Here is a 27,163-nt window from a genome sequence, read left to right as displayed (position 1 = left end):
GTTCTATGTTTACTGTTTGAGTCCTTATTACGTAATCGCTTTCCCGATTCCCCCACCCCCCCCCCCCGACGGAGCTACGTGAACGGGTTCTATCACTATAGGCCTACACCTAGGCGTATCTGCAGTCCAGCAGACAGGAATCACCCGTGTTGCGTAGTACTGTATGTCCATCGACCCCAACAGGAAGTCTTAAAATATAAAACATAAAAAAAAAATTAAACAGTTGTTTTGATACTTTTAAGTATATATAAATTAAGGTGAAAGAAACTCACAACCTTGTCCTTTACAGGGTACGCTGAGGCAGACAAATGTACGTATATCGCTTTATATTGTTGAAAATAAAAACAGTTGAACCATTATGGTTGTGCAGAGTCTTAAGCAGGCATTATCAACGGGCAAGGACAAACAAACGCTGTTTGGAGCGAGTCTTCAAAGCCTTTAAGCTCCGTTTGCACACAACTTGTTCGATCTATGTCGCAAATATCAATTCAGGTTGCCTTTACTATTCAAAATTTCATAAATAAGAAAGAGTGGTTACCCTCTTGTACCTATACCCTCTTGACCCGTGAAGTAGTTTATACTGCACTCAGTTTCTCTTTCACAAGTTGCAAATGTGACTCATAACATGAAAGGAGAACTAACTTACATGTAGGCTATACAAGTGATTTCCGATACGCGCTACTTTTATTATCAACTATAATGCACAAACATGGCTGAACTGCTTTTGAACTTCCTTGTTGAAACAAGTTTCACACGAAAATTGTCGCAAAGGTCAGCATTTGCCTTTCTCTTCAATTTAACTGATGTACTTTTAAGCATATAACTGAAAGAGCAAGTTTGGTGGTTTCAAGCATTGTTGAACTTTGTATTGAAATATGCTCGCCAAGTATACATTCTTTGTAGGCTGCACTTTGTATTGAAATATGCTCGCCAAGTACACATTCTTTGTAGGCTGCACTAATTATAATATTTCATATAATCTGACCGTCCCAGAAATAGCTCATTCGATCACTTATAGTAGAAGTTGAGTTGTAGCACAGTGCATCCGCACATGATACCACAAATAACTAGATCGGGTTTGCTCCTTCTCATCGTTATGGCAGGTAAGTTTTTCACTTTATGAAAATGGTCTAAAAACTCTGTTGCATTCATATTGTAATAATGTATACCGTTCCGTCCATGAATGGATATAAGTTTAAACAATATTGTGAATTTTGTCTGACTAGGTGAACGATTGTCTGACCTGCCCAATTACACATAACAGAAGGCACTTAAAGTGAGCATTTGCAATTTGCCGCAGTTTTGCCTGATATGTGTGGCATGTTATGGGGCTATACCATATATGCTATAGGCATACGGTAGTTGTACACTGGCTTACAATAAGAACCTGAATATATACCCAAAAATAAATATAAATAAAAAAAAGGTAATCCATGAGAAACGAATTGCTAGTGTAGGCTAGTAAGCATACTTGAAGCTCTCCAATGCAGTACATTCTGTATAAATATTTTATTTCATTACCAAATGTATACGGACTTTTCGACGAACTCGAAGATAAACCATTTGTTGAAATTGGAGATCACGTGATTTTATAGATAAGAAGTGATACTTTATGGCCGTTAGTCCGTGCTTGAAAATATTTGTTAGACGGCATAACATGCATACGCTTGAGTAAGGAAATCCCAACATGGCTGCATTCCGTTACTGCATGTTGGTTTTATGGAACGTTTGCCACAGTATTGAACACAGCTGAAACTATACCTATATATCATGGCGTATAGAAGTAACTTAGTGGGAACAATCTTATACTTGATATTTAAAACAATCGTTTTTGATTGATAATATCGGAAAGATTCCATTCTCGTGCACCTGTACCAAAGGCGAACTTAAATTAGGTCTACGGACACCTTTGGACAACATTGTCCTAATCACTCTAATAGGCATTATAAATCATGAAAATAGCTGCGATTCCCATGACAACCCATCAAAGATGGACCATTTTACAAGTCTTGCCTAATTTCTAGTTTTATTAATGAATAAATATGAGCTAAGTATGCACATTGTCGATGTACAGGGAGTGACTGACTAAGTTTCTGTTCTGTTATCACACTGTTTCACAAGCTTAGTTTCAAGGACACTGAACACAGATGTTAGCCAAAGGCGATTGTTTATTGAAATAATTTAAGATCTTTTTTAAATATAAGAACATCAAGTATTCAAATGATACATGAAGGTTTGTAATTAGGGGCTAAAATAAGAAATTTCGATGAGCGCAACACTTCAAGTCATAGTTTGCACATATATAACGAGTTTCTCAGATTTTTCAACACTTCAAATGGACAGATATACTGAATATGGGCATATTGGCTAGGTGTCCTTAGTAGTACTTTAAGCAAACAGGTGCATGTTATTGTGGATCGATCATTTATGCAAATTTACAACAGACACATCCATCGAATTACTGTTTGTTGCATTCTTTTGATACCCTCCATGCTTTCGTCCATTGTCGCCTCTTAGGATTGTACACACAGACATAAGTGATGTTTTTATATTCAAAAACGATAATATTGGAATCATACTACAGAGCCCTGCATAAGATATAACAGGTGTGTTTGACCTCTAAACACGTCGATCTCGTTAAATTCCAGCAAAAACAAAAAGGGTAAGCAATACCTTCTATTAGGCTGATGCCTTCAGTCAATGACCTCTACTTGAGCTCTGTTGGCTCCTGTATGTTACTATCGACTTTAAGAACGAGCCGATATAATACACTCAAAAGGGTTATGTAACAGGTTGATCAAAGAGAAGACAAAAACAATTAAAGCTTGAACACCTGAATAACAAGGTTTTCTCTTTCTTCTTTTGAGCTATAATATAGAAGAGCAAAGATGTCAAAAGTGGAGAACTTCTTTTTTTTCTTAATATGCCCAGAAGGACAAATTTCAAAATGCAAATTCAAGCAAAGTCTCAATCACACAACCATGCCAAGGGAACTTCTTCCACTGCATCTCATTCTTCAAACCCTCAGGATTGTTCCTGTAATTGAATGGAAAAGGAAACAAAAATAATTAGAAAGAAAACATATTATATTCACAAATAGAGTGGGTGCGGTGGGATCTGTTATATAATGTTTGTACCCTTTACATAATTCCAATACTTATGGCAGGTACAAATTAAACCTTTCTAACCACTAGTCTGACACATCTTCTCAATGGCGAGACAGAAAGTCTGCCTCTACCTTCAATTTGCCTGATGTGTGCTCTCATGTGAGTGTCAGCCGATGCTTTTGACAAAACACCCAAATCTGCTGTGCAAGCAAACTGAATGTCCCGCTTTTTGTTCCACCATGTTTGTTTATAACTGAGTGTGGTGGTATTATCCGACTTGTATTGGAATCTTTAGGTTGAATATCGCTTTTGAGAAACACTGGGAGACCTAGGAACACTGCTTGTAACTCTAGTGCATTTATATGCCAATGTTTTTCTCTTTGGGACCAAAGGCCCCTGTTTGTTGCATACCACAAACGGCTCCCCACCTGACTTTGACGGGTCAGTTTGAATCATCATATCTGGTTATAGTTTAGATTGAAGCACCATTTTGGGTATGGCTTTCTTCTATCCACCATTTCAACTCTTAATGGGCCTTTGTTATAAGGTAAGCTGAAGCCTTGAAACCTAGAGACTTGTGAATTGCTATGCATTCGATGCCCTTTAGAGATATCTCACATGAGCCATCGAAAATCTGATAGCCCCCTTCCCTGCTACCATTTCCAGTAGAGTGTTTGCTAATTGTCAGGCTTTTGATAGCTTGCAGTTGAACAAATTCTGACAATCTTTCTTGATACCCTTCAGTTTGATCTGTGGAAGGGAATTGTGAAAGTTAATGGAATCTTTTTCTACACCCAGGAATACTATATTTCTGCTTATAGTGAAGACATACTTCTTCAGATTTACCATGAATGCTGGGCTCGCCAACTGGAAGTTCATTTCATCCCTTAACCTTACATGGGACCGATATAGAAACAGGAACATTGTCTAGGTAGACAAAGAGGCTTACTCCTTGCAGTCGCCGATGGCCTGCCATGAACTTCATATTGTAACTTTTAAAAAGAAACGGGGTAACCATAGACCGAAGTGCAGGGTGTAGTACTGGAAGGTTTCCACCGTCCAAAGAAACCGAAGTAAGACTCTGTCCTCTTCGGCAAATGGAATCTTGGGAACCACAAACAGTGTGCTTAGAAATTTTCTGTGTGAGTTCGTTTGGGGAACCAACTCTACTGCCTTCTTTAGGATGAGAGCTTGGATCTCTGCAAATCGACTTTGGCTTGCTCTTGACTGACTATAACATTGGGATATTAATGTTCGTAAGGTGGTTAACAACCTGGAGAACCCAAGTATCGCTTGTAAGTTTAAAACAAAAGTTGTCTCTAAACGACACTAAAAAGAACTTACCACTAGACCCTGCTGTCTTTGTTCTGGTTCATAAAGCTTCTGCTGCTGCTTTGGACGACGCCCCTTCAGCGGAAGCTGGAAGTTTTCGGAGCGGTTGCCCAAAAAATTGATTCGGCCAGAATTTCTTTGTCTGCCAGCACCAAAGTTGCACTCCTAGTTGCCCGCAAGCTTCCTTTTAATCGTTCCCCATGTTTTACGTTGATGATAATGTAAAGATAGATTGTAAGTCTGAAGCAATATTTGACGCACCTAACAATGCTCTAGCTTCCTGTGTTCCTTTCATGAAGAGCTCCCTCAGATCCTCACTCAAGAGACCAGTGTCAGTTGTAGCACCATTGGCAGCCAATTAAATGAATCTCTGACGCCCATATTTTTAATAATAGCCTCCCTACGCACCCTATTTAGAATGGCAACAGCATGGCCAGGCAATAGCAGTCATTGACAGGTTATGTGTTTGGATAGCTCATTCGGCATAGGCCCTTTTGTTCAAATGGTGAAGTATGAAGGTGAGAGGGCCTGCTAGGTCAAATAAATTTCCACAGACGCCAAGATGGACATTGTAGACTGTGAGTAGATGTAACCCTAAGCAGTGTTACCTCTCTCAGGGGAAACTAGCATTGCGGAAGTCGAGACCCCATCCTCATTAGAAAGGCATATCGTCTGCTCAACCAAGCCAGCATTTATGTCACAATTTTTCCGTGCAGAGGACCCCGGGAACATGACCTGGTACGCTGTCTTGCTCCTAGGAGCCAAGGTTAGACATACTCATAGATACGAGTGTGGAAAAAACTCGAAAAATACCTCACCTGTTACATAACACTTTATGAGTGTATTCCATCGGCTCGTTCTTAAAGGTGATAGTAACAGACAGAATCCAGCAGAGGTCAAGTAGAGATCATTGAATGAAGGCATCAGAATAGTAGAAGGTATCGCTTAGCCTTTTTATTCTTAGACATTTTAGATCGGGATCGACGTGTTAAGTGGTCAAACACATTATTATTATATATTAACCTTGTTTTAACGAATATAACTGATTTGTCTTTCATTCTGTAGCGTCTGGACCAGTTCCTCCTGATTGCCTAAAGTGCATCTGTTTTGTACAGTCCAATTGCATGATACCTTTCCCACTGTGTCGTATGGATGTAGGGTCCCTGTCATGTGGTCCTTACCAAATCAAAAAAAGCCTACTGGCAGGATGCTAGGCTGAAGGGAGGACGTCTGGATGGAGGTACGTATCGACACACTTCTGCACATGCGCATTACATGTTTGTATCATAGGTTATGCATGGTCGTAACTGTGGCCGGTTGTATCAAATGTTGTTTATCGTATGGTCGCTCATGGTCTAGTCATGTATGTGACGCGTGATCACGACAATTTCACATTTAATATAACGATACATGTCGTAATGATATTTGATATTGTTGACAATGATTCGGGTTTCATTATTTACTATCATGCTTGTCATAAATGTCGCCACCAATTTGCTTGGATATACTAATAATACCTGTGGTTTCGGCCACAAAACTTGTGATGTTATAGATCATGGTAATAATCATGAAATATAGGGCAAAATAGGGCCTGTTAACATCATGCCTGACATGTGACGCGTGATCAAAAGGATGATATTGATAATACTTGTGGATGTGAAGTTGATCTTTGCCGTAAACCATCATTGTTGCCAATGATCATGATTGGTTGACTGTAAACTTGCTGCTTCATAACTGGTTAACAAATGCATTTGATGCTGTTATTCGTTATCGTGGAAATGATTTCCATTACATCACTCGTTGATCATGCTTATGACGCGTGATCTTCACAATAATCGTGATATATAGTGAATGGCGATGTTGGTCGTTGACTTCGTGCGAAATGATGATTATTTTCACATCATAATATATACGATTTGCCACGATATCAATGATATGACTTAATGTAGGGTGTAGAGCTAGGGAAGAGGATGATTTATTACATTTATTTTCATGAATAAGCATGCAACAATATTGATATAAAGAAGCACACGGTCGCAATGGTATAGTAACTGTTAGTAAATCACAAAAGCACGCAACTCACTCAATTCAACAATACATGTAGTACATATACAAGCTGTAGTGTGTACTTTGAAGTCCGAGTCATCTGCGAATACTTGAAACGCTTATAACCTCCGGCTGTTCTTTCGGGTATCTCACCCCCACACACCCACCCCTCCCTCTGTAACTATACCGACAAGTTGGCTTACTTGTGCTTCAGATAAGTATCCAACAATTACACCGGGCGATATATGTCTGTATGTTGTTTTAATAATGAATAGTTTACTTAAATATTAACAAATTGTACAATAAACAATTCTAAGTTGCTATTTCCATCCACAGATTGGCAGAAATGTTCAGCGACCGTTGACTGCAGTGAACGGGCTGTACAGGGTTATATGGCACGGTACGCAACCTATGCCCGTCTAGAGCATAATCCTACCTGTGAGGATTTTGCGCGGATACACAACGGCGGACCAAATGGGTTCAAGAATCCAGCAACTGAAAAATATTGGTTGAGAGTGAAGAAATGTCTTGACATGAGCATTACACCTGACGATGCAACAACTGAACAAACCACAACTTAATAAATAAAAAACATAATTAGAAACTAAACACAAATCGTGAAAGTAGCATATGTTATGGTGTTGCCATTAGAAACAAGACACATTAGGTGTTATATATCGTTTAGACAATGTACCTTTGAATGATTTAAGATTTTTAAAGGGGCGGAGTTGTCTCGTAAGGTGCATGGTTTTAGATATTTCCTGAGACGCACAATACTTTTCTCTGAAGTCAAGATTCGTGACGTCACTCAGCAATTGTTGACGAATATCAGCGACAGTATAAGTGAACGATCATTAAACATAGTTATAGACGAAAGGTAAGCCTAGTATAAAATAAATAGTAAGACTCCGGGGGAAAACTTCTTTTTGGACATGCGCCTAGCCCCATTTCCCACGTGCCGGCACCACCAACAAAACTTGCAGGCTGATTATCAAAATTAAAGGATTAACCTATGGATAGTACAGTTTACGTGATAGGCTACTGACCCTGTTATCTTAAATACCAACTAAGGTTTAAGCCTCACAGATTGGCACCTCTATGTTGGCTAACAGAAACATCCCATCTGTGGGGTACAACTTATGAAGCATGCCAAACAGATAACGTGAAAATGTCTCGAACAATAATAAATCAAGCAACCATAGGCAAAATAAGAGTGCCCTATATAGTAGCGTTCGAAATGATAGGCCTATGTGTATATGACTAATCTATTAAGTGCATTGTGGGTACGTTATCATAACCGGTGATTCTCTATTAAGACACAGGACAGATTTCCACCTCATGCTCTTCTCCAACTTTCAGTTACCAAAATCAAAGCAATTGTTGCAATAACACAATTGTGGATCAGTAATGTCTACACATTCTTCATGAGCCCATTCCTTGCGGCGTTCACACATGAACCAATCTTCGTCATGGGATTCTCCAAATACGAGACATAATTTAGTCACCGTTTTTCAACAGCTGTTGATTTCTAAAAAAGAATCATCATCATTTTCCTTTTTTGAGGATTCTAACTGCCACTTGTTTGTTTTGATGACTTTCTATTGTACCTAGTTAATGTCTATTTAGCTGGACTCTTCGCATTTGACTCAAAGTTCTGCACAAGTGTTTTGTGTGGAGAACTTGTCAGAATTGTTCCTTTTGATGATTTCTGGCCTTTTTGTACCAACTTGCTGGGTGCGCTCCTGGAGAGTATCACATGCATGGAATCAGTCCACTCTTACTAACTGTTCATAGTCATCTGACAAACGTAAATAAACTGACCAGGTGTATGTCACAAACAAGCCAATAACATGTATCGACTTGCTGTTAGCATTCAATGTCGGCTGGTGAAGAATCGGTTGTGTTACTTGATATTCACACATGTGTTCTGTTGTACTTCTGTGTATGGTTGCTGTATAGCTGATATATATGTATAGCTGTGTAGCATATATATGCTTTATGCTGTAGAACTTATATATGTACAGCTGTATAGCTGTATAGCTGACATGACGAGCTCAAAGAACAAAGATACTCCAGCTAGCTTCTGTTTCTGTTAAGTCTTTTCTGTTCATTTACTCCGGTTTTGGTTTCTAACTTTCTATTTCAACTCTTCTCGCATATACTGTACTTGTTGCTTTTAGTTCTTTCAATAATAACTTTTAAGGAAACCATCTCCTGCTTGAGTTCTTTCTTCATCTCCCTCGTTGTCATAAGAAGAATGATGTCAATGACGCTGTAATTCTTTCTATTGATTGATGACTCGTCTTTATTGATGAGTCTAGAAGGGCTATAGATATAAAGTATATATTGATCATATTCATTATATATTCATTATATATTCATTATATATTCATTATATATTGATAATGATGGATGCAGCAGCCGTAGATTTAGGGATTGAGGTAAGAATGAGGGTAGACTGACCACTTCTAGGAATGGCCGTAGAACCTCCCGTGGGCCGTACAGGCCATATGGTATGCCATACGGGAAATAATTGCTGATTTAAGGTCCTTACGAATTAATATTATTACCGGTATTAATTCTATTTAATACCGGCATTAATTCTCAGTCAACCAGCTTCATATGCAGCTTCAAATGCCAGTATTAAATATAATCAATACCGTCATTAAATATAATTCATACCGGCATGAAATATAAGTAATTCCGGCATTAAATAGACCATCTTTGCTTAGTTGGAATTGCAACTTTAGTTGCGCCATAGTGTAATAGGCACTGTTATTGAAAACAGTAGTAAATAAGCAATTATTTCCCGTATGGCCTACCATATCCGTAACTGATATACCAGGGCAATGTGCTAGATGACGTGTAGCTGGTATAGGCCAGACATGCACATCTGCCACAATAACTGTTTTATTTATTTTATTTAAACTTAATTGAATTGAGGGGTGATTCGGTAAGCCAGAGCTATATATCTTCCCCGAGGCCCTCGGTTACAAAGAAAAAAAAAAGCACATACGGCTATCAGTTGTGTAAACGAACTGAGCGGGAGTGGTGATGGGGTACTTGGGAGGACCTGGGTTCTGTCAATGTGGACACGTTCCCAATTGGCTCAGGAACTGAAGCGGCAGCTCATTGAATATCAGTAACCCACTTGCCCAAAAATGACATTGGTGGGCAATACCAAAATATTGGACGAAAAATTTCAAAATTCATTTAAAGGCTCAGTTAAACCTGCAGATCGCGGTTGACGTTAATCCGTAATTGACGGGGATTCTCAAACTAATACCAGCCAATTGCGTCTCAAGTTAACTATTATCATATCATTATGCTTTCTGTTATCTCTACGAGCCCGTTTGGTTTGTATTACTGGCAACTGCCACAGTGCCACGGATTTGACTAGGCAACCCAGAATGAGCATCTAGTTTGAGTGAGTTAACCTGTACATGAATCATTTCTACCCAACAAATCAATATTAGGCTAATCATATGCAGTATTTTGAACATTTTTATCTAAATTTATATGCTAAAATCTCGGCCGATTGAATAACTTTTGAAAGCTCTGAAGCCTCTAAAGTTCAACATATCGTATAGCTTCCAAGGACCTCTCGCCTATGGCGGCCCCTGGACCCCACGCAGATAGCGCAAAGCGTATTCGTTGACAGGTCAATAAATTGAATCCGCTTCACCGAGTCCCACCAAATCATGGCTACGCGGTTGACTTCCCTACAATATACCAAGTTCATATTTTTATTTGCACTATGTCTTCAACAATTTAGCTGATGGAACTCAGGAATAAACTGTTCAATTTGGGTAAAGAAACATTCCTAACGGTACCGTTACCATGGTTTCAAGTGTTTGGGAATGGGGCATACTGCAAGAGTACCTAAAATGACCAAACTTGTAGTGCGCAAAACTTGCCTCCCCCACCCATTGAAACTCATTGTCCCCCTCCCCCTCAGCCCGCAGATGAAACATCTGGTTACTCTACCTGTTCACAAACGAGTAATTAGAATGGCGGTATTTCGCCAAATTACTATTGGCACAACGAGCTTTATCAAAAGGATGGCGCTGTCTATGAATATGTGATCGATGAGTGAATTTTAGGAGATCCCCCAGTACCAAATCCTCTGCAGTAACTTTTAAGTCCACAAAGTATAGTAGTATCCACAGATAAAATGTAACAAGGACTAGCTAAATTACGAACCGGATAAAATGCAGATATGAAGAGATATATTATCACGAAGTATAGCTAGCTACATCTTTAGATACAATGTCTGCCGCTGTTTAGCCTAAGCTGAGTAGTTGAACACACTAGTATGAATAGGCTGGTGTTGATATTCCTCGCTTGAAGGTACGAAGTTGAGGAACCAAACTAAAGTTAGACTGAATGAGTCTGGTTATACTTGATATATGAAATAAAACGATGATGTCCCCCCAATTATCGACGATGAATGGACACACAATATACAAAGATGAAAACTAGTGTGGATACTAAGATAAATTATAGATATTGCTAGCAAAAAAACTCGTCAGCTATCCAGAGCTGGGGTGGGCAACGTACAACACATGCGGCCTGCCAGTGATTTTTTGCGGCCCGTGAGATATCTCAAGAAAAAGAAAAGAAATCAATCTATTTTATATCATCACAAAAAAAAACAGCTAGTTGCTTAGAATTTATCGGCACTAATGTTGCTATTATGATGCTATTTTCCCCATTAATTATCAACTGTACTGTATTGACATTGTGAATACAGATTAAGTACACACACCTATTGCTTGAAGTCCTCGGAATCAAAGGTTTGAAATCAACAGCAGGTCGTTGGTCCAGACAATTTTCCACTCCTAATATCTGGCCCATTCATTCAAAAAGGTTGCCCACCCCTGATCTAGAGTTAGAGAACACATTACTTAATCACTGTTGGTCAATGGGGCTTTTAATGGGCATATGCTACCGTGAACATGACGACCAGAGCGGCTGATACGGACAGTGATACTTGTTGCTTCAGAGATAGGTTTCTGAGGCTGCTGAGGCGTAGAAGCAGGTCTGGAGTTTGTAGTTTTAATATCTGTAGACTCCTGCTAGGGTAACCATCTAACAAGTAAGTCCTTCTAATTAGTGACTGGTCATAAATTGTAACACATGTTGAGAAATTATAACACACACCATGCACTCTTAAGCTTCCACGGGTAGAATTGTTCCATTAAAATACAGGAAAGCTTCGTGGAAGACGCTTAAAGGATATGACGTAACATGTGAGTAAAATAATGGAGATAGAGGATGGTTATTAAATCCTTTTTTGGTCAAAACTCGTTCTCGGTCGTCCCCCTCCCCTACCTATCAACCCAAACCAAACCCACCCCACCCCCTCACCGATCCAATTCAATTACTAAAGAAGGACAAAACAAAGTGGAGTAACTGCCAATGTTTGGAATTTGGAAATATAACCTGTAGTTGCTAACTAATTTGTTGAGATTGGAGGACAGTGTGAATAATCTCTCAAATTACCCAAGTGCCACAGCCTCTTACGTGACTCCTGCATCATGTGTATCATAAAGGTTGTTTCAAGTATACATTTGCCGTTGATCCCTTATGTGCAGGAGGCATGCGAAATCAATATTTACAATTCCAAACTCCCCGTTGCCGATCAGATGCCCAATCAGAAGAACATTGCTACTACCAATCCTCAAGTAACATAGTAATCTATAGGTTTCGTGACCCATTAAGCTATTGCAGACTTAAACTCTATTTCGTATACAGCAGCTGACGTGAAGCATAAACTACAGACTGGTATTCACACATTATGTAATCTTCGAATAATTTTCCCGATAAATGAATGTTCAGTAAGCCTTCTGCTTCCAGACACGTTTACAAACGATTGCAAAGAACTGTTACACCGAAAAAACTACATATCATAAAGAATGTGATACAAATCCCCTGCAGCGTCACACAACCCGACTGATCTCGGTTTACTCAAGTAGGAAACACACACTAGGACCAAGGAGATTACTTTTTCAACCCTCCTCCCCCCCCCCACCGCTTCCCCAACCTCTCCCCCGTAGAGCGACTGCAGGTGGTACAAAGGAAAACGATTAAAGATAAACACACCAGAAAACTTCTGTTAAACTTATTAAACTTCTGTCCCAAAAGGACGAAATAGGTTGTGAATTGGATTTTTTTTTTGTGTGATGTGTTTATCTTTAATATGTGATAGTACTGTTTGTTGCTTTACATTAATAGCATTAATAGTTCCAGTGGTGGAAACCAATATACCCAGTTTTAACCTTTGTTTTATGTCTACATCTTTTTTTTTAAATGAATACAAGTAGACTTACGATATTGGACATTATATTTTTCTCAATTTGAAATTTAAAAGTTAATCGATTACGTGTAGGAGAAAGACGAAAATTTTTCGTATATTGAAACAATTGAAATAGTTGAAACAAAAGGACCAGAGAAAGGGGAATAACACATTTATTCTGAAAAGGATCATATATCGATGAGAAAACTAAACCATGGACGTAAGATTATCGATTGAAATGTTCCAATTTATGCCAATAAAATTAATAACAAGTCATTGAACGGCTACGAAGTTGAGATGATCGTCTCGGCTTATCATAATATACTACGTACTTTAGTGCCTTGCGGTTGAATCGTTTTTCTAAACACGTTAACATAAACATGAGTTGCAGATGTTCTCCGTTTACTTACAATACTGATGCTACACAGTGCTGAATATGCATTAGGTATATGTTAAATATGATTTGTCGTCAAAGATATTATTTTGGTTTTCAGAATGGCTTCCTCGGGGTTGATAGAAGACATCATTCTGATTTCGAAAATTTGCTTACCGTAAAATATGCACAGGTGTTATGTTTTCAGAAATTTGTCGATGAAAACTAGACTACCAGCTTTGGTATACTACTTTGCCCTCATTTGTTGATAATATTGGCGGCGGCGGGTCCAATGCTCATTCCCAGCAGGTTTTATTTATTTATTTACTCTCTGTGACACCTACCTGATTACATTCTGTTATTATTCAAATAACTGAAATTGATCGTCAATATTTGTAGTGCAAACTGTGTCACAAAAGTCGTTAATATATATAAATATAGATAGAGAGGTAAAGGTGTATAGCACATTCTCATCATTTGTTGAAAGATAAAAAGCAATATTTGCTGAGACATGCAGAGTTAATCAAAAGATGTTTGATCATAACGTACTCGAAGTGCATGAACACATGATCGATCCGGGCCAAAAAAAAAAATCGATTCACCTTAGGAAAGAATAATCTTCCCTTTCGCCATGAAGAGCGATCGAAAACTCATAAAATTGATACCGAGATGTGCAAAATTTCTAATCAAGGTACCGCCTAATATTATAGCTTGAATAATAATATCAGCACATTGAATATACTGAAATTTATTAAGAAGAGCGAGTTGTTTAAAAACTGAAATTAAAGCAAAGAAAATCGATTTTACCATATTATTGAAGATATTATGATTTTATTGCAAATGATCACGTCTTTGCCTTCGAATGGACATTGTTTGTGATTTTCAGCTGTTCGCTCATCTACAGATGATTGTGCTTTTTTTATACTCATTGAATATTGCTTGTTCCATAATATATACATTTGTGTTTATAGCTGTATATTTACGAGCAGTATATAGATACAGTCTCGAGGACAAGTTTCAATTTACAAGGTTATGAATACTGAGAAAAGAAAGGGCCTCTTTTAATTTCATGTATACAATGTGAAATGATGACCGCCGACGGACGGATGTATGCTCGAATGAATAAAAAATCGTTAGTATTGGCCCTCGAAAGGTGGTCATAATTTCAAAGGTCAAACAGCGTCCGACTGATTACTGAAAGGCCAACCTGAGACAGGAATCGTATTGAAATAATCATTCCCTGATTTAACGTCCCTCTCCTCCGACTTTTGACGGAGGTGGGATGCGTGGACACTCCCTACTTCACCTAATGGAAGGTCATGCTGTCACAGGGTTCGTAAGGATCTAATTCTTCCCTGATTGAACGTCCTTCTCCTCCGACTTTTGACGGAGGTGGGATGCATAGACACTCCCTACTTCACTCATGCGCACGTCATTAAATGTCCTTTACGTTTAATACTGGTCATAATTTCAAAGTTCAAACATCATCCGACTGATTAAGGTAGGGGACTTTAACCTAATGGAAGGTCATCCTGTGACAGGACTCGTAATGATCTAATTCTTCCCTGATTGAACGTCCCTCTCCTCCGACGTTTGACGGAGGTGGGATGCATGGACACTTCCTACTTCACCTAATGGAAGGTCATGCTGTCACAGGACTCGTAAGGATCTAATTCTTCCCTGATTGAACGGCCTTCTCCTCCGACTTTTGACGGAGGTGGGATGCATAGACACTCCCTACTTCACTCATGCGCACGTCATTAAATGTCCTTTACGTTTAATACTGGTCATAATTTCAAAGTTCAAACATCATCCGACTGATTAAGGTAGGGGACTTTAACCTAATGGAAGGTCATCCTGTGACAGGACTCGTAATGATCTAATTCTTCCCTGATTGAACGTCCCTCTCCTCCGACTTTTGACGGAGGTGGGATGCATGGACACTCCCTACTTCACCTAATGGAAGGTCATGCTGTCACAGGACTCGTAAGGATCTAATTCTTCCCTGATTGAACGTCCTTCTCCTCCGACTTTTGACGGAGGTGGGATGCATGGACACTCCCCACTTCACTCATGCGCACGTCATTAAATGTCCTTTACGTTTAATACTGGTCATAATTTCAAAGTTCAAACATCATCCGACTGATTAAGGTAGGGGACTTTAACCTAATGGAAGGTCATCCTGTGACAGGACTCGTAATGATCTAATTCTACCCTGATTGAACGTCCCTCTCCTCCGACTTTTGACGGAGGTGGGATGCATGGACACTCCCTACTTCACTCTTGCGCACGCCATTAAATGTCCTTAGGTTTTTGTAACCCTAGTAACATTTCCATTTTGGGGGTCATTTTTCCAGTATTAAGGTTGATAAGGTGCATGAATAGTATTCTGAAGATTAGCATCCAATTTTAATAATTTTAAATTGGCCGTTTAAAGGTGATTTATTTGACCACATGAGATGTTTAGTAGCTCTGTTTCTTATTGATGATGTCACACTTAGACGTCAGTTAAAGATTTATTGGTGCTTTCCATTGTTCAGTTGGCTAAGATGTTCCAATACCCTTCACAGTTTGTCACTTAAAGTTATATTCTGGTGGTTGGAGTCGATTGCTAACAAAACCTGCCGATATATTCTGCATATGTAGGTCAAAATGTTTAGATGATTATCTAAACATCTCAGAAAATGCAAAAACAACTAGATCTGCATATGCCTGTAAATGGCAGTATTGTATTGCGCGAGAAGTTCTTGCAGTATCAGGAAGAACTTTGCACATACGCAGTATTGTAGTGCGTGTGAAGTGCTTGCAGTATCAGGAAGAACTTTGCACATACGCAGTATTGTAGTGCGTGTGAAGTGCTTGCAGTATCAGGAAGAACTTTGCACATACGCAGTATTGTAGTGCATATGAAGTGCATGCAGTATTAGAAAGAACTTTGCAAATACGCAGTATCGTAGTGCGCGTGGAGTGCTTGCGATATTAAGGGAAGAACTTTGCAAAGATTCGCATCTATACACCGACCGTAAGACCAACGTAAGATCGTGAGACCTGGTGGGCCCATATGAACCACTCCTGTCAACAGTCAAACGCCCGAAATTGGCGTGGTTTTGCCACGTCACAAGGCATGATAGCATCTCCAATGTAATACTCCAGGGCATTGAGGGCGGTCGCAGACGAGGACGTCAGAGGAGAAACTGGTCCGACAACGTGTAGGACTGAACCGGCTTGGACATGCCAGACCTGCTCGCCACTGCTGCTAACAAATCTGCATGGAGGACGATGTCAGCTGCAACCGTTATGTCTCCCCGACAACTTCACAGTCATGGGACTGAGTGAGTGAGTGAGTATTGTAGTGAGTGTGGAGTACTTGCAGTATAAGGAAGAATATTTCTGCTGTTCATGGTGTTATATTTTGAGCAGACAACCCACCAGGGAGTAAGTCATATAGGTACTTACAAAGTGAGGGCGCTTGTGAGCGCCTTGACAGGTTCAGAATAAGTTGGCTACGCAGCTGCAGCCTCTGAAACTGCAAATGTACAGAGACTATATGAAACTTTTAAGTTTCAACGTCCAGTCATGTAGTTTTCATTCACTTATGCCAATATTGTAGGGCGCACGCGCACTACAATAAATACACTGAGAACACCCAAATGAAGTGCCCAAATATATATATACTCGGTGAATGGAAAAGGGGTCACCGGTCATGTACTTTTATCACGTAACAGTACTACATATTCGTACGAACGCCCTCACACATTGGCGATATTGCAGCCTCGCATCGGAGACGCTATAATGGAAATGTTCTTAGAAAGAAAATACATGTAGCAATATTGCTGCAGACTATTGTTCCAGAGGAACCCACTAACATGAATAAAGGCATTGTGCGTTTCAACTTTCATTTTAATCTACTAGACTTTCAAAATTATCAAATCTAAATTAATCGATAACATTCTTTACCACTACGAGTAACTGAGCTTCGTGAATTGATTTCCTTCGAAAAACTAAAAACAAGCAGGTGGTCTTGTCGATCAAAAGTATTATTGCAAAGTTTGGAAATTGTGACTTGAACGCAATATTAAATGATAATAACTGGTTGATCGTACTATCTGAAGTTAGAAACAAGAGGCGAACAAGCACACTCAGATCGTGATTCACATGGAATTGTTCATATCGCTATCACAGATACTTCTTAGTTCATTGAATAGGTTTCAATAGTGTTAAGACTGTCAGACAAGTTACACACTGAACATAAGATGACTAGTAGCCGTTTTTCTATACTGCTGAACGTGACGTTAACGTTATGCAGTGTAGTTGATGCCGTAGGTAAGTAAAATTATATTTGTATGCGGTAGAGTGTGTTATTATATAGAGGCCCATTGCATGTCCACTAATTTGATGATGTTTCAATTAAACTGACTTTCTCGGTGGCCTGATATAATGCACGACTTTCATAGATTCCTTGTGGTAATTCCGCGTAGTGTTATTATGCACTCTGCAACAGTGCAATTCATTGTTCACTGTCATTGTAACGTGTGATAGTTCGGTGTTTCAATCTGGGCCATTATATTAGAGGATGGTTAATTCGTGTATCTGATCTCAGTTTCATATTATTCCATTTTACTGAAATTAAATTAATATATATATATATATATATATAAATAAATACATATATATATATATATATAAATACATATATTGTATGTTTTTCTCTTCATAGCTCCTCTGATAGATTTATGTACTTTCGAGGAAATGTCTTCGCAACAGTCTCAAATAAGTAAATGCCCTATGAACATGGTAGTGGGAAACTGCACCTGTCTGGGAACTTGTGTAGACCCTTTTGGTTGCCACGGAAACTGTACCGATTCTGACATCTGCATTTGTCCACCGGATGGATTCTTGATGAACGGGGAGGACTGTGTTCCCATTGAAGACTGCGGATGCTATGTTGAAGACGTTGGGATCTTGCAAGTAAGTTAAATTTATATAGTTAATTAACAGACTGTTCAAATTCAATCACAATCAATAATAATATCTACGTTAAAACTGGCTTATAAAATGTCCAACCGCATCAGCCAAACATAACAATTCAGATGTTGGTGATCGTGGACATTATTGACGACCAACTGCATGTCCCTCTCATGAAGATAGGATATGACAAGGGGGGGGGGGGGCACATATGTTGAATAATTGTCACTTATAACATTTGATGCGATATTTCCAGAATCCATGGGAAATATCTATAAATGCCCGTGTGGCTGTCATAACAGTTTAAAAACGAAAACATAATTTCACATACATTTTCGAAGTTGATCTTTTCATATGGTACCACGTTACTTGGAAATTGGGGAAAGGAGTAAAGTGTGAGCTTCTTCTTCCCTTAATGCTGAAATGACTGTATCATCTTCCCCCTCCCCCACCCCATCCCCCCCCCCCCCATCAATACCAACTGTGGGTATTTAATCGCAGGCTTTTTTCTCCCTATAATATAAAGAGGTCAATTAAAGAATGCGCGGGTGCTACAATGTAAAAAACGGTTACTGTTGTAAGAAGACTCATATGAGGATCTTTTCGCTCTTCCATGATAGGTTTGGTAATCGAACTAAACGCTTCTTCCTTCCATTTTATACTAAACACACACACACAATTTAGGTTACGGCCTTTCCTTTTATCATTCCCCTGCAGCAGGGGGAAGTCTTCATAAACAACGACTGCTCGATGCTGTGTGTATGTAGTCAGGGAGACTTGGTGTGTGATTACGAATTTCGATGCAGCGATAATGCAACATGCCAACAACAGAATCTCCACGATGTACCATGTATTTGTGACGATGGTTTCTATGGCAACGGATTAAATTGTACTTTGGCTCTCGACTGCGCTGACTACCATAATGCTGGATTCGTTGAAAATGGTACTTATCTGATCACGCCGAGAAACTGGACAAGAGGACCATTTGAAGTCTACTGTGATATGGCTACCTCGGGAGGTGGCTGGACGGTGAGTACAGCTTCAATCGTCTTGTATTCATAATACTTGTCTGTCAATCGTGAATGTCATGTCAGGAATGTTTCATTTGGGATCACTCATCCTCATGCAATGCTGCCCTTTAAGATTTGTTTTTCCTTATATTTGCCTATTGCCACACTGTTCTGGGTTGACAGTGCAAAAAAAGTTATATTGCAGCCATTATCTAGCTAGCTTCTGGAGACATGGTCCCGTTTGTTTAAATTTTGCAGTGGCTATTCTCGTTTATCAGCTTCTCGGCCTTTGGCTAAGATCATGTGTAGTATCTTTTTTACCCTTGGAGGGGAATCGTGATACACACCTGAAGATGATTACACATTCACAGTCTCGAGAAAGGGGGCTAGGGTTGAGAGCGGATCTGTCGTTAGGTTGTTCGGTTTTTCGTTCCCAGGTTCTTTCCTGGGTGACTTTTCTTAAAAAGATTTTTTTCAGCATTACGTAAGTCTGCCTGTTAATATCTCCAGCCATGTAACTTTGTGTATTACGACTATTCATAGTTTACCTTGACTGAGTGATTTTTACATTTCCGTATAAGTTTCCATGTTATTTTTGGTTACTATTGAATATCGCATAATGTATTCCGTTCGCATGTCTCAATAAAACATTCACTACGTCATAACACTGACGTGATACTCAAGGCAATATATATTCAACAAACACGTTGTCGAGGGGTAGGTGGGGTGGGTGGGGTGGTGGGGTGGGTGGGGGTTGGCCACCTTACAAGCTCACAACTCTTTCAATTATACTCTTAAATCGGGTTCTGATAATAGTTATCGTTATACTATGACACACATCGTTACATGTTTGAACGTAATTTTCTCAATGTGTAGGTATTTCAGCGTCGGGTTGACGGATCTGTCGACTTTTACCTCAATTGGGCTGATTATAAAGAAGGCTTTGGAGACGTCGACCAAGAACATTGGCTCGGAAATGACAAAATACACCTTATTACTCACCAACGAGAGTACAAACTCCGTATTGACGTCGTATCAACTGATGATATGTATGATTACTCAGAGCATGACATTTTCAGAATAGGAAACGAAGAAAACAATTACACCCTGACGGATTTTATCCTTGGAACCGGATCTGAAGGTTTGTAATCCTAGCTATTGTACATTACTAGATTAGTTACATTAGGTATGTAATGCTAGCTATTGTACATAACTGGATTAGGTTTGTTATGCTAGCTATTGTACATTACTATAGACAATGTACATTACTATAGACAATTTACATTAGGTATGTAATGCTAGCTTTTGTACATCAATACAGTAACTGACATTATGTTTATAATGCTAGCTATTGTACATTAGTACAATTATTAACATTGGGTATGTAATGCTAGCTCCTGTTCTGTGTACATTAGTAGATAAGTAACATTATTATTATTATCCCACGTTTTTCGAGACGCTGAACAAAAATCACACGAGAAATATATATATTTTTTAATTTTCGTTTGTTTTCTTCAAGTAAACAAAAAATATATATATATGTATACGGGCCTTCCGCTCTGTACACGGACACCCTAACCTCTAGGTTATAGACGCTGACTGTATGTCTAGAGGTTCGAAACCGGTAAGGAAGGTCGTAATTCCACTGTAGGTGTTTGTCACCTGTATCGAACAATACTAGTTCTGTTTTTTGTGACATATTATATATATATATATATATATATATATATATGTGTATATATATATATGTGTGTGTATATATATATATATATATGTGTGTGTGTGTGTGTGTATATATATATATATATATGTGTGTGTGTGTGTATATATATATATATATATATATTATGCTTTTCTTTTTTTTAGGTCGTCCGAAAATGATATTTAGCCTTGGTGTGCCATGGTCTACCAAAGACCGAGATAATGCCGACAATGTCGAGGGGACATTTGACTTTGAATGCGCTGTGGAGAACCACGGAGCCTTTTGGTACGACGCGAGGATATGGTGCAGTTTTTTCAATCCCAATGGCCAATACAATGTATCCGAATTGAATGGTATTTTCTGGAAGCAGATTGATAATACCCGCTATTATATTAAATTTGTCGAGATGAAATTGAGACCATATTGACTTTATAGATGTTTACTTTAAGTTGGAATCTTTTGAAGATGTCAACACTTGTCGATCTTTGTAAATATTCTGTTTTGTAACTGTTGTTACTTGAAGTAATTTTTTTTTTTTTTTTTTATAAAGCTTGTGTTTTAAGGATCAAAGCAAGGACTAACATGGGCCATGCATGGGTGGCAATAGAAATGGGACCCCAAGGAAGAGCTGACTTCAACACTAACCCAACCAGGGAAAGAATTCGGAACAGTCTTGGACACTGCAAACAAAGTGTGTTATGGGCATAGCCTAAGAGAGAGGGGAGAATGCAATAAAAAAAATGTTACCAGTATTTTACCAAAATCTCAAAACAGAGACGAGCTCTTGCCTCAGATAGCAAAAGAATAACTTCTTAAGTGAAAAGAGAAACCGAAGGGTAAGCTACCGTTGGTGAAAGATATTAGCCATAACACGACAGGCATATACTAGGTCCTTTTTGTAGCATTTGTATAGTGCACTACTACACTACTAACAATAGCCTGCTCTATTTCTATAGCACTTAAGTTAGGATCAGTTTGCTGTGTAAATATTTACAGCCTATAGGATACAAAGAGTTTAACACGTGTAGGCTGATCTGATTAGGCCATACCACAGGGTCCATTGTTCATCAATTACATCCCAGCCTTGCGTTGTAACTAATGATGGTGTAGGCCTACTCTTTGTAATTGACCTAGCTACCTTTGTTGAGTCATTAATCTTCAGATTCATTATTGTTCCTACGATATCAATTGCCGGAGCAATTGCTTACTATAAGGACTTCCGGTCATAATGTGTGAGATTCAAAAGGTGGCGGGCATTCTACAATTAAGCACAAGTTCCATAACAATAACTGGAACTTGTGGCAACTGTGACTGGTGTGCTTAGTGCTATACAGTACATTGCTACTTTATGTGTGGAAAGAAAGAATTATTTCAATGTTCAATGATTTTACAAAATCTTGGCTAGCCCGAGTCACTTTCCTACATCAATTTTTTTTTTGTCTTAAATCCTAAATCGATTTTACTTGGTGGGAAGTTTGATAAAATCTTTAACCATATAATAATTTTGGTAAAATATGTCATCTTTCTTTCAAAAATTGAAGAAGACAAGTCCTTCAGTCAATAACATGAATCATTTTCTGAAAGATTATTTTGCTTGGTGCAAAAAAATATATACTCTTTCAAGCAACATGACTGAAGATAAATGGGAAAAGTTCTGGCTACCATGGTATAACTTTTTTGCTCTTATTAACATTTTGGTTGCCTTTATGAAAGGTAACCAAACATTCTTCGATTGTTTTTTGTTATATTTATGTAAAAATATGTTATCATTATTACTAACAAAGCATGTAACTTATGTATCTATGTATGTTTTTATTTGTATTTAATTTTGTCATTCTTGAGAGAAGAAAAATATAAATGAGCACAATAAAAGTCCCTTTCGAGGACGAGGACGATGTAAATGTTAGTGCGGCCATGCCTACCTGTACTTTAGGCCTAACTTTAACTTAAGTATGCAGTTGGCAAACTTGTTCCTGGGAGATGCAACAACTATATGTAAAGGAATCATGTGCGGCTTTCGTAGACTTCCATTGTGTAAGTTTGCCTGACCTTATGCCCACCACATTTGTTATTATGTCAGTTTGTGTTTGGGATACTATGCAAACATTTGATGCAGATATATTTGATCTTAATGGAATGAAGAATTGTTACCAACTACTTAAATCCTGGTAGAGGGGTAAATTTGTCAAAGGTACTGATTTTTAAGATGAATGTTTTTAATGGAGAAATTATATGGTTGGAGAACATTGTTTTCCAACACTCCAACACTTGGGCTTTCTTTTTTAATGGTGATGTCCTGTGCGTGAGATGCTTCCTTGTATACATGATATGTCAAGAATCCTACATTATTTTGAGTTGATACATAGCAGATTGGTGTTCCCTGTTGTTTGCAGTGAAGATATCTTGTATAGGAATTGGGGGGGGGGGAGTTGGGGGGCTTAATGTGCTAAACTTAAAACAAGGCAATTCCAAGTAGCTGACATTTACTTAATATTTGGTGTGGAGCCTTGGGACCATCATCACTATGTTTTAACTGCCATTTTGGGTTTGCTAATTAAATATTGATGATTGGCGTGGCCAAATGAGAATATTTCTGCAATAAGCATGTAAACACAAAATCTGAAAAAATCAATTTATGTTTGAGTTGATACTAGGTATGATTATAACCATTAACCCAAGGGTAGTCCCTGTTGTTTTTGGTGCAGATATCATGCATAGTAATCAGTGGACAGGGCGTAATGTACCACAGGTCTTTTTCTTATTGACAGACATTACAAAATAGAAGGGCCTACAGTGCGTAGCCAGTATGTAGCACTGTAGGCCCGGGCCTACAAATTTTTGGCCAAGTTATCTTTTTTTTTTAAAACACCCATAATTCAGATCCATAAACTTGCTGGACGAGTTTAAGAATCTAGACAGGAAAAACTATTGAAATGAACGTAGCAAGAATATGGCTAATTAAGTGGCCTATTCTTCTGTCATCTAGGCTGTCATTTCTATCGCGTGCCGTTTCATTCAACACTCTACCCGCCGAAAAAGACTAGGATCCGACCTTGTCAGGTTTTTAACATCTAGTTAAGAACCCGTTTACGCAGATAACATTTCAGTTGAGAAACATTCCACAGTCAAATAAGCCTATCGTTGATTAACATACTTTATAGAGCTGCAATAACTTTGTTGCCTGTTGTTGTCACGATCGCCGTCGAAGTTCCTAAACAGCCTTTTCGATACCAACATCTCTTGGGTTCATTCAAGATGTTCTACATCGGCGTCATTTTCATCAAAGTGTAAGTACTTACGCTAACTAGGGTTGAGCCTACATTTCACTATTTTTTCTCAACATTCACACATTCATATTTGCGCTTGTAAACTCAGAATTGGGTATCATTACGTACTATTTTAGCTCGTTTGTTTTTGGGGTTTAAAAGTGATATTGAATGAGGTGTCTCAAGTTAGCAAGAGGCCAGGGAACCAGAATGAACACTCGGGAAGGGCCGTTTCCGGCCATCTGGGGGGTTTGTAAAACCAAACATTTTCTTGTACGCTCCGCGCAAACTGATGGTGGCGCTCCGCTCAGATAGTCGTGCCTACAACTTTAAAAATCCCGGCTACGCCCCTGGATTATTTGCAAAATATTTCAGAAAAGCCTCAGCGGCCATATGTGTTACTTCTTGGAGAAGGCAAAATACATCCTCAGCAGTTATTTGTGATCATCGAGAGACATGCCCTACCTCAGAGGACATTTATGAAGGCCATTGATGTGTGCTTCAAATCATTGTATGTGTTTAATCTGGAATCCCAAAAGGCATGTCTTGATGCATGGGAATTTTACCAAAAAGTTGTTTATGAGTTGCCTGGACTGGTAGTGTAAAGTGCAAGCAGATTCAGGATGTTCGTGCTTACCGTGCCAACAACAAAGACAATGTAACTACAGTGTAGCAGTCGTCATAGTCAGCATTCCACATGTTTCCACATCTCAAAGTTCACTTTGATGTATATCTTCCAGTTTCTGATAGTAAAAAAAAGATTATATCCTTTCATTTCGCCACTACTTGTTTTGATTGGTTTGCATGCTAATTCAAATTTAACTATAATAATGAACAAATCACTGTGTATCTAAAGTTTTGCTTGTTTTAAATTGACTTCAGGAAGAGTTGTTTCTTTGTCATTACATTTCCAGACCCGTCACATCGGATGACTTGAGGGATTGTTGTTATTGTAAGAGTGCTTAGATTCGTTGTGCTTAATACTCATCCTTATATTAATAAATCCAATCAATGTGATGATTGTGTGCTCACCATGGTGAATGTAACATTTATTACACAAACTGTAACATGAAATTGATATACTGTCATAGCATTTAGTGTCACAAGAATGCTAATGGTCAGTTTTAATGCAAATATGTTTCATGTCACAAAGTTCACTATTGTTCCATTTTCTTTCAAGATAACTATATCGGTTCATTTCATTCTTCATTCTTTATTTGGTAATGGTTAATTGTTGACTCTTAGTTGAAATTAAACTATCATCTGCAGCAGATTATGAAAATACTGCTTATATATGGGTAACTACAGGAAAAGTCTATCTTTGTCATTTTCTTCATGGCCGACAGTTGATTTTGATTTATCTTTAGCTTTAAAATGATGTTTACTGTAAACGTTAAAGAGGTGGGGTATTTATGTGAAAAGTAAAGAAAAATAATTTCAGTGTTAACTGGCTACCACGAAATATTCAAGATCCATCCTCTAACTTGAGGATGTATAAGTATTGATCCATTTTGATTAATAGTATTGCATCATAATCCTGTCAAATAACTGATAGTAAGTTTATTTCGTTGGAACGGTACTACAATGCTCAATTATATACCAGCATGTTTAAGTTGCAGATCTCACAGGACACAGAAGATTAGGTTTTTTTGGAATGTTCATGGTATGATGTTTTGTATAATTGAAACTAAAGTAACTATGAACAGATCATTTTACGTATCTATGCAAGAAATTTTAGCTACTGCTGCTGGTAGAGTTGTATCTTTGTCAAATTTTGCAATCAGACAGTTGATTATGTTACTATTTGGGAGCTTTCAAATATTCTTACATGTTAAGGGAGTTGGGTGAAAATTCCTAAGTCGACCATATATATATATATATATATATATATATATATAGTCCCCCCGCCCCCACCTCATGTTGTACTTTTGAGTGAATTTACAGCCAATTATTGAGAATAGCTCCGATTCTTGAAAGACATTTCTGATTGCCCGAGTGGGGAGTTTTTCGGAGGTGGAAGGAGGTTGACGTTGGCTTGAGGTAGACCGAATTGCTAACTTCTTACGTGTTTCCATTGGATGCAATTATACAGAAGTCTGATGTGCGACAAGGTTGGAGAGGAAGGGGGGTGGGGATTAGGGTTTGGTTTTGAGGTAGTCATGTAAGCTCATTTGGGAAGTGATGAAATGGGGATTTATTTGTGATATATCTAAATGCAATGTACACTATAGGTACAAGAAGAGAGGTAATTGTTCTATAGTACATGCCTGTGCAATATATACATGAAATGAACAGAAAAAATGGCAAGTAATACTAGAGCCTATATTACTAGCCAAGGCCTACTTAGTTTCCTATGGGAGCGGTGAGATAACAGAAGTATACCTTAAAATAACATTTAAATAACAATGTAACTGTAGGGAATCTGCCAAACCAGGTCAGGAAATGACATCGGTTCGTGTGCGTTTATTGCAGAATGCAGAGTGTTAATTAGACTGCAAGGATGTAGGTCTGAATATAGTCTAGAACTATAGCAGCTCATTATATAGGTTATTCGAAGAAGCCCACAACTGAGATGAACAGTGTCTGGTTGGATGCAGTCAGTTTGACCAAAGGGGACTCACGCTATGTGCCACATCTACCAAATACAATCTTCCAAAATCAATTCAAAAGGACAGTATTTTCCCTGATAAGCTGGTATCACACTTCAGAGAAAGGGATCACCTTGACCGAACACAATTGAAGGAGAATTTGGTATCAATAGGCCTACTATTTTGTTCATTTATAGCATTCGTATAAACAATGGCATAATTCGCGTTCACCTTCAAACTCAGCGGAATGCCTATTTACTAGCCGCCGATTGATGTTACACCACACTGGCATGATTTGTCAGAAGGCCTTAGTCTAGCATCATTCATTTTATCATCATAGTTACCTTATAATAATGTTACATCTGGATTCAAACGTTAACAGAAAATTAGTAGTACGCGAGTCATATGGACGGCCTTTGACAACATGAATATTCACTGATTGAACTCCACTTTTTCGACGACACATATAGCTATAT

At 38.5% G+C, this 27,163-nt stretch overlaps 1 protein-coding gene and 1 pseudogene across 2 annotated transcripts; both read left to right on the top strand.

Moving 5' to 3' along the window:
- The first annotated feature begins 807 nt into the window (after positions 1 to 807).
- Positions 808 to 8,695, top strand: LOC139974307 (lysozyme-like; annotated as a pseudogene).
- Positions 8,696 to 17,121: 8,426 nt separating this feature from the next.
- Positions 17,122 to 24,831, top strand: LOC139973721 (microfibril-associated glycoprotein 4-like). Of its 2 annotated transcripts, XM_071980569.1 has the most exons (6): positions 17,122 to 17,479; positions 17,874 to 18,124; positions 18,839 to 19,150; positions 20,008 to 20,272; positions 20,998 to 21,118; positions 21,384 to 24,831. In XM_071980569.1, the coding sequence occupies exons 1-6, from the start codon at positions 17,410 to 17,412 to the stop codon at positions 21,412 to 21,414; spliced, it is 1,050 nt and encodes a 349-aa protein (XP_071836670.1). In that variant the 5' UTR covers positions 17,122 to 17,409; the 3' UTR covers positions 21,415 to 24,831. The 2 variants fall into 2 exon arrangements, with proteins under 2 accessions (XP_071836670.1, XP_071836669.1); XM_071980568.1 differs by having other exon boundaries at positions 20,998 to 24,831.
- Positions 24,832 to 27,163: the final 2,332 nt, after the last annotated feature.

This window comes from Apostichopus japonicus, chromosome 9 (genome assembly GCF_037975245.1).
Source record: "Apostichopus japonicus isolate 1M-3 chromosome 9, ASM3797524v1, whole genome shotgun sequence".
Taxonomy (NCBI): domain Eukaryota; kingdom Metazoa; phylum Echinodermata; class Holothuroidea; order Aspidochirotida; family Stichopodidae; genus Apostichopus; species Apostichopus japonicus.
Note: the sequence above shows the minus strand (reverse complement) of the source record. Positions and strands in the feature narration are given on the sequence as shown.